Consider the following 9439-nt stretch of genomic DNA (forward strand, 5'->3'; position numbering starts at 1 on the left):
TCTGATGCACACTGGCCCAACATCAAAAAAAACACTTCATTTTTATTAAGAGAAAAACATCCAAACTTTTATTGATGCATTACTAGTTTCAATTCCCTGTTTGTCTCATTTGTCAAGAGAACTGAAGAAGCTAAGAAAATTTCCTGCTATTTGCCACTACAAAAACAATATCTGAGGACTAAGGTACCTTGAAAAACCTGAATTCATTAAACATAGTGGAATGGATTACAGAAGCTGACACTCCAGGCACTACCTACAGGCATTCAAATTCCACTTGCTGCCTCTATGAAGAATTTGAAAGACGTTGGTGAAAAGTCATTCCCTTACAGTCCAAATATCAAAATATGTACAACAAAGTTAATGACTACCACCAGTATGAGGCCATGCCCCTGTCTGAAATCAAAATGTAATTTACTGTTTTAGACACTTGGTATCAAAGTTCCTGCTAAACTACAAGTTGAACTTTAGGTATTTACTCTCATTTAAAGGCCAAGGAAAAAAGGCCTTTTTGACAGAAGGACTACATTAAACCAAAAGCCTTGCCTTAGCTGCAGCAATCTCTCTGGGGTTAAAAAGCCAATGTGCTAATCTGCTGCTAAGCAGAAAGATACCTAACTTCAGGCTAAGCCTTGCTTCATCTTTTCTGAGTGGCACTCAAGCAACAAGTTTCCCAGGCAACCTCACAAGAACTAATTCATTTTAGTGAACAGCATCAGCATTTCTGTCTATTCTACTTGGCTAATTGCTTGTGTAGGTCACAAGTATCAAAAAAACAAGCCACAGTTGAGAAGGAGACAGGCACAATTTTTGATGAACAGATTTCTTCACTGCTTGTTTTCCAATCTTATTTTAAGCATTCACTATTGATACATTTTCTATTTCAAACAGTAAAAATGCCATCACACTTGTGCGAACATTAAATGAAGCGTATTGAGGCACAAAGAAGCCAGAAGCAATTCAAGTAACAATCAGAAAGTAATTTGGAAGATGCATTTTCTTCTAAATCATAGGGGTTTTCTCCACTATGTTAAAAATAAACCAATTTTCCCACACCCACAAATTAAATAGCTGACTTGACTATATATACATATCAAGTAATGAGATAACAGCTTAATTTTTTGGGGTATTGAATCATTAAAAAAATGACAATTTTCTATAAAAGCTAGTCCTTGAATGCTTGAAATGTATTCACCAGGTAAGTATGATTTAAGAGAAATTTGTTTTTTAAAAAAACAAAAATATATGTTTCTCCATGCTACCTAATGGCAGCTAAAATATAATGTTATTTTTTACAGTGAACTGGTCATAAAAAGGAAATTATTTTAAACTGTTACTCTACAGATATCTTCATTTAAAAAGCCTCGAAATATTTCATATTTTGAATGAACCCATCAATAGTTAAGAAAAATAGTGTTAGAACATTACAGACACTCCTACTGACATCACACTGAATAATTACAACTTTTGGTAGTTCATTATAAATGCTGTAAAAATCTTTCTATGAAAAACGCAATGTTCCCCCATCCCAGAGAAATTTAAACAGCCTTTACAAAAAAAAAAAAAAACCACCAACAAAAAAACCAGTGTTTTAAGATGCATTTCTTTTAGCTTGTATGATATAGCCTTTGGACTTGATAATTCCTCTGCTTTTAACAATGACTGAATACCGCAGAAGCCATAAAGGAATCCAGTTGTTGGCTTTCATGTTCTGGATGCTTTCCTGGAGAACTTCTTGGAAACTTGCTTCACAAAGTAATTCTGAAGTTAAAAAGGGATATTTGTGCTTAAAACAATATCATGTAAACAGCTGCAAAAATCAACACTTAGTAAGAAAAGCCTTTTCCAACAGTCAGGATCTTAAGTGGTACCACATACCCCTCAGATCCACTCCTCCAGAATGCATTTAGGATAAAAGCAGCTGAATATTGCCAAATAAATCTCCAGGACACTTTTTTGCAACATTGAGTATTTCGCACAAAACTAACTGAGACTCTGGAATATCAAAATGAGTTGATCAGCAGAGTCATTAGTGGGAGAAAAAGAAAATTAGATTTGAGAAGCTAGCTAGACAAACCAGAGGTGAGTAAAGCTGAAATCAGCAAAGTACTGAGCATGCAGAGTTACCTCTGCAGTCACTGTAAAGTCAACATTCACAGTATTTCCCATAAGGGAGCTCATAATAACCATAAGCCAGAAAGCTTTAAGAAAAATGGGCTTAAATGCCACAAAACAAAAAAAAAAAAAAAAGAAGGCAAGTACAAATTCTCCTAGTTTCCTCTGGAATGTTCATCAAAAGAACAATGTCTTTGGTGAGGAGTGCTCACCAAAAATAGTCTCCATACTCTTCAGCTGACTGTTACAGAAAAGTTAGGCTGAGCAAACAACACATAAAGGAATCACAACTTGTGCTGTTTTCTATCAAATCCTCTGCTCCTTAATTTCATGACTTTCAGTGGATACTATTTATTAAAATGCAAGATGCATTTGGACTTCAGAGGACGTGGAAATTGAATGGAAATTGTCAGATTGAATGGAAATTCATCTTGCATGCTGTCAGAGCAGTGATAAATCCAGCTGAGGCACTGATGAAATTCGTCACTTCTAACAGTGGTACTATGAAGTACATAATCAGAAATGCTTCACATACTTTTTTCTTTGGGATCAAGGGGAAAGAAAGGAGAAGGAAGGAAAAGCATCATCATGAATAATTAGTCATGACCAAGAATGTAGGGAAGGACTTAAATATATATTGTTTAAGACTTTTTATTATTCCAACAAGATGTTAAAGTGTCCAACTCTCTTAAAGTGTTCTTAAGTGAAGAAGACTGATGATGTTTGAGAGAAATGAACGTTATATCCCAGAATATTGTAGAGAACTGGTAACTCGATTATACAGCTCAAAGGAAAGTCTCGAATTTCTTCATTAATTTAGCAAATAAATCATTGCATTAAAAAAGAGAAGACTTTACAACTATTTTTGTAATAATGTTATTTTAAGAAGTCAAGACTTTGAAAGAATCCTGTTTAAAGCATAATAATTTTACAGATCTAATATTACTAAACTACTCAAAAATCAACTGGCCATTAACATTTTATGTAATCTATTTCACGTGCTCCAGGCAAGTACACTTTCATTTCTCGGTTACTAGCAATACATTTAATTCCATATTTTGTAGAAATAAACATAGTACAAATTGCTCAGTAGGTTGTTCTTCTATTTATTTTATTTTCTCTGATAAGAAGTATTTAAAAAAATTATCCAAGGCTGGAAGCCTGTTTCAAGAAGGGGTGGGGGGGAGGAAGCAACAGCAGTAACATAACAGAAATATTTTATAAAGGAGAGACTTCTAGAATCCTTGGTTCAGGCCTCAAATATAACAAACTCTGAAGTTCAGGAAAAGATTATCCCTGATTTTCTATTGAATAAATGCATTTAGAAGTCTTCTGTTAACTTAATCAGCAAAGTCTTACCTTTGGGGTCATTGTGAGTTAGCAGCTGTATGTCACATTCTTTTGCAAATGCTGTGAGATCAGGTGGCATCACACAACAGGAAGCAAGGTTCACCTGATTACTACTTGGTTTCACCTGAGTAACAAAATATTTTTATAAGAAAAAATTACTAATGTACTTATATTAGCTGTTTCCCTCACGCCCTCTATTACAACAGAAATTTTGCTTTGAACAATTTGACCATTGTTTTGAAGTCTGAGCAGGGCTAATTAATTCTGCATGACTAATTAATGTAGGCAAGCAGTTACTCTGTCCTAAGAACCGCTATGAGTAGGAAGTTGGTTCTCACCTGTGCCCACAGATACAGCTGCTCTAACAGTGTTTTATCTAGGTCGGAGGCACCTATGGCAACAATCTTCTTGTTTTGAACTAGATTTTCAAGTTCTTTCCAGTAAGGTTGCAAATATTCCAAGGAGAGGTTAGTTCCATCTTCAACAGGAGGTGGGGAAATAATGACTGAGTCTAACTGAGCAACTCCGAGGGCAGAACACGCTGAGGAAAAAGAACAGACACTGCAAAATCTTTCATCAGATATGAACATAAACAGCATGACTCTTCAAATTTAGCAAAAACCACACCTCCTGCTTCACTCTGCTAGCTCTCCATTCACCATTTGAAACTCTGAGTGTATCTGAGGTCAAAAATAATTACACAACCTTTTTAGCAAAGATTCAAGAATACAACTGAAGACCACGATTCAGTTTCAGGTCTTCGGAAAGCAAAAAACAAAACAATCAGAAAATGAACAAAAGCATGAAGCTTTTCCCTCCTTTTTAATGTTAAAACTGTATTTTTCTCTGAAGACACTGATGATAAACAAGTCTATTTCTTCACCCTCAATTTCTTTTAAAATTTGTAGCTTTCACTCTGAACTATAACTTAAGTACAGGACATGGGTTAGGAGAACTACTTGATATATGTGAGGAGTTAGAAAAGTGCAAGTCTTGGAGTCTCCCTGAGCTTTAGGAAAAATGCAAGTCATGAGGCCTCTTAAACACAGTGAACAGAGTAGAACTGCTGTGCTAATTATTTTCTTCAAGAGGGGGAGTCCATTATTGCATGTTTGACAAATGGTGGTAAAAATTACAATAAATAAGCTATTATCTGGGGTATCAATAGAGAATAATGATATGTGGCCCTTTCTTGTTTGGTCACCCCTAAAGCCCAACAAACTTCCAAAACAGTAAAGTTCATTACTGCTCACAATTACTCCAACCTAAGGCATACAGAACTTTATGCAGAGACATTGTATGGCATCTGCAGTAAAACCTAACTATTTCACCAGCTACTTGCATTTATTTCCTAAATAATCTCTGAAAGACTACTCAGTCAGCAGCAAAGTTCATGATGTTAAATGCAACTAACAAGAACTGGCAAGAATGGCTGGATGACTGGTATTAAAACATCACATGCTAATTACTTTTCAACAAGTTTAGTGTGAAAGAATAGAAACTTGCTCCTGCTTGTAGCAAGGAATCAGATTTGAGTTTGGGGATCCAAGGTCACAGTGATCCATTTAATAAGTTTACTGACTGAGCTACTGTGCAAATAGATTTGATTAACTAAGTCTCTCTTCATAGGAAAACAGGATATACTTGTGACAGTGACCAAACAAGCCTCTTAGAAATAACATTAGAACTTTTTCCATCTAAGTTCTAGAGTAAAAAAGAAATCTTAACTTAAGTTTGAGTTCCACACTTACCCAGGTCAACTGCGTCTCTGATCGATGAAGAATTTGATCCAACGATGAAAAGCTTTGCTATTTTCAAACAAACTGTAATCAGTAACTAAACAAGCCAGGTATTCCTAATATACAGCCATTTGCTTTTGCTATAGTCACTATTAATGAGTTTTTGGGTAAAAGATTTTTAAAATATACACCATTTGCTTAAAAAATTGGAAAAAACCCAGTTTTTTGAAAGGTCACTGCCCAATAAAGATACTGTTCTCTTAAATTTCGATGTTGTGCAGTCTCAGAACAAGAAATCATCCAGTTAGATGATGCAGTTAGCTGTAAAGCACCAAGACATGAAGCAGTAACAGTAACAACCTGTGTAAGAACCCCAAATTTAGTAGTACAAACAGACTTCTTCACAACTTACTGAGACTCAAAATGTACTAGAGTTAGTTTGGACTGCTTCCTTCAAGTTCATCATATTCAACCTGGGAAAATTATGCAAATAAATGTGCTTCCAATACTATTTCCTAATTCCAGTATTATCTGTAATATTTTGCTTCAAAACTGTCAAAGATTCACAAAATAAATTTAAAATATCTTGAGGTGATGCAAGTTAAACTAGAAAAGTGCTGAGCTGCTTTAAAATCTGAACTATGAATTCAAGACTTTCTTAGCCAATGTTTAAGAACAACAGTGTGCAATAGTGTAATTTGATTCTGCAATTATAAAAGAGAGCAAAAAAACCCCATCTATGAATATCCTATTAATGACTTCATATGAAACCTTTCCATGACACTGGATTTTTGACTGTGTTCTTACCTGATACTTTCAACTCATCCCTTTCTTCAGGATTTATTTTTTCTATAGCTTGAGCTACAGAACATTCCAGAACCTCCAGTGTTTCCTGTAGTAAGTACATGAGACTTAGGAGCAACGTCAAGAGGAGACAGTAAGCTCCTGAAGAAAGTTTTTAGGTAATTTGAAAAAAAAGAAAAAGCAAGTGCCTTACTGCAGTTGGAAACAAAAACAGTAGAAAAATGCAAAGACAGAAAGCAAGTAACCCAAGGCTTCTTGATCACTGAGGGGACGTCAAAATAATGAACGCATGTGAAAGGCCTTATATGACCCTAATATAGAAAATACCATTTACTGCTTAGAATTATTGGAACAAGATTCAGTAGTAAGTTTTAGAAGTGTAACCAATTACTTATGTCTTTGATTTCACATGGAAGATGGATAAGATGCATAACACCTCTCCTACCTGATTTTGGTCTTGGCTGATCTTTGAGCTCCACTCAGTCAGTGTTTTCTGGATGCAGTCTCGCACCTACAAAACATTTTTTCATGTTGAAGCGTGGGTATGTTCCAACCACACAAACACAACAGTACAGAGATGGGCAGGACAGACTCACAGCTGAACTAATGACACCACCCCACAGAAGATTCTTCCTTCATAGCTTCTAGCTGAAACTTGCTCAAACTCAAAATTTTTCTCTCCTCTTCCTCAAGAGTTTTAGCAGTAATACAAGTACTGTAGTTATTTCTCAGACCAATGCCATTTAAAAGGAAAGTACAATGCTAAGCAAGCAAGAGCTAAGACCTGGGATGGTTTGGGGTTTTTTGTGCAGAAATTCCTAAGTTACACAGCAGTCAGATAAGAGCGTAAGTGCCCTGACTCTGCAGAAATGAGACTTGACAATCAACCCCTAAATACTCATTGTATTAATTCCTTCTCTTTTTACATGCATACAACCCTTCCCCTTTACTGCCTACCTACTCCACTGAGCAAAACCACTAATACTTTTAAGTCCTCCATCACTGCAGAGGGAACCTACACATCCTATGCCACTCTTGCATTTTTCCTTCATCCAGAGATGCAAAATAAACTCGGCTAAGATTTTGATAATGACTTTTCTTGAACATAGTAAGACATAATTATTAAAGCAGCTAACTAATTTTATACAGTACCAGTGCTGCAGCTGTAGCTTCCCTCTGATCCATCCCAGGAGTTAAGCACAGGTACTGTCTGACTGCCACCTGCCACATGTAGGAGCACTTGCCCCAGCTGCTGCTTTACTTCACTTTCCACAGTGTATTTTATAACTGTGTGCACACCTACCTTGTGTACCAGTAAGCAGCCATTTCCCATGACATCCAACTCAGAGAGCTCTAATACCATGCACAAACTAGAAGTCAACATCCCTGCCTGGTATCAGATACAATACAGGAACAATATTTTGTGAACAGAAATACTATACATTCCTTCCATCATTTAAAACAGTATAAAAACCCCTGGACCCAAAAGGCAAGAATTGACCACCCCAGTAAATACCTAAGCACAATAACCCTTTAATAAAATAACTCTTAATCCTATTTTGAAACAATTTATATTCTTATCGTTTCCTTTCTGAGGGCAAGTGAGACAGTACTAAATTTTTATAGACTGCTGCTTTGCAGCTGCCACAGGACACATTTCTATTGCGGTTCCTACGCAGCCGCCTCCGACTCCCAAGCACACCACTCCCCTGCCCGCAGGCCATGTGCAAAGAGCAGTGATTCCACTGCTTTGATCAGCTTTTCCAAACACAGCTGCATCTCCTAACACTGGCATTCACAGTTTGCAAAATTTTAGCTTACATTCTGCCACTGAGAACTGACTACCCCAAAGAGAGGAGCTGATTGCAAATGATCCCATTTGTTTGCTTTTGGAAATACACCTACTCTGGAAAGCCAGTGGATTCCTCTGCAAACAAGTGAATTTTAGTACCTTAACTATTAGTTATGCACGTTGGCCACTCTTTACTTAAGAGCCCTCCAAAAACTGCCCACACAAGGGTGCCCATCGTGACACAGCTATGTCTTTGTTACAGAATCCAGCCCTATTTCACACAGATCACAGAATGTTTAATAAACAACCAGGCCAAATAAAACGTTATGTAGTCACGTTACAACCACATGACAGCTCAACAAGAGTATGATGAATTCTTTCTTCCTGTTACATCATCCTCCCTTCCACCTTTCTTCCACTAGTGCATGATTAATATGCAACCAGCTAACTTCTAAGTTATCACTAGTGTGACTACATAGCAATAAACAGCCAAACCCATCGTTTTTCTCATTATTAAGTGACCATTCTGAGATTACTGTGCCATGACAAAACAGCAAATATGGTGGTTCTGAAGTTCATGGCCACATCATCTCCAGACATTTTATGAGAACTATTCTAAGTACTGACACACACCGCTAAAGGCAATACTTTTAAGGTGATAATTAAAAAGCTCTTTTCAGCTTGTTAACAAAGAATGACAGCTCTCTGCTTCAAAGAAGACAACTGCTACTTTCCCCGAGATCTGCCTCTATGAAGAAATTAAATGAACTTGCATAATCTGTAATATAAGCTCGTAGCTATGCATATTTTTATCTAACTAGAAAAGTATAAGGGATCCCCTTTGCCATTACAGACAGCACTTAAATTTCATTCCCGGGATCAGAAGGCTGGGCTCGCTCCTTCTCAGGGCAAAGTGCTTCCGGGGCCCCGGCCTCCCCACAGGGCAGAACACAACGAACGCACGAAAACAAACAAGCGAAACTGTTTTTCCATTCCCATCTCCCGCCTCCCGAGGGCACCGACAAGCGGATGGCTCGGGAGCCAGAGCCCCTCCTCGCCGTGACGGGCATCGGGCCAGCCGTGCGCCACCGGAACGGGTCCCGCTCCGGACGCGCTCGAAGCGCCGGGAGCGGCACCCAGCGCTCCCTCAGCCGCCGGCCCGCCCGTGGCCCGGCCCGGGCCCCTCGCCCCAGGCCTCCGCCGAGGCGCCCCGAAGGGAAGCTCCGGCCCGCCCCTCACCTCCTCGCCGGGGGTGGACGGGCACTTCTTGCGGAGGCAGCCCCAGTTGAGCAGGTTGCCGGTCTGCAGGGTGAGGGTGTCGGCGCGCTCCAGCAGGGCACGGGCGCCCTCGGTCCCCATGGCGCTGCTCAGGCGGTGGCCGGGGGCTCTCCGCGACACCTACTGCCCCGGGCAGCGCCGTGCCGGCCGTGACTCAGCACCGGCACCGGGGCGAGGGGCGGCGCGGGGACAATGGGCGGCGGGGCGGGCCCGGCGCGGGAGCGGCACGGAGCGGAGCGCGCCCCGCCTCGCGCTGCCTCACGGCGCGAGGCCGCCGCGGGCAGGCGCCCCCTGGCAGCGGCCGGGCCGCAGCACGCCGGGCGGAGCCTCCGGGGGCGGGCAGGGGGCGGGGCCGGGCTCCGGG

General features: G+C 39.8%; 1 protein-coding gene across 1 annotated transcript; it reads right to left on the bottom strand.

Moving 5' to 3' along the window:
- Positions 1 to 24: 24 nt before the first annotated feature.
- Positions 25 to 9387, bottom strand: GCLM (glutamate-cysteine ligase modifier subunit). The gene is made up of 7 exons (XM_074546129.1): positions 9037 to 9387; positions 6451 to 6516; positions 6009 to 6093; positions 5214 to 5270; positions 3801 to 4003; positions 3472 to 3586; positions 25 to 1758 (listed from the first exon to the last, which is right to left on the bottom strand). The coding sequence occupies exons 1-7, from the start codon at positions 9154 to 9156 to the stop codon at positions 1589 to 1591; spliced, it is 816 nt and encodes a 271-aa protein (XP_074402230.1). The 5' UTR covers positions 9157 to 9387; the 3' UTR covers positions 25 to 1588.
- Between the last annotated feature and the right edge of the window lie 52 nt (positions 9388 to 9439).

Source organism: Zonotrichia albicollis, chromosome 8 (assembly GCF_047830755.1).
Source record: "Zonotrichia albicollis isolate bZonAlb1 chromosome 8, bZonAlb1.hap1, whole genome shotgun sequence".
NCBI lineage: Eukaryota > Metazoa > Chordata > Aves > Passeriformes > Passerellidae > Zonotrichia > Zonotrichia albicollis.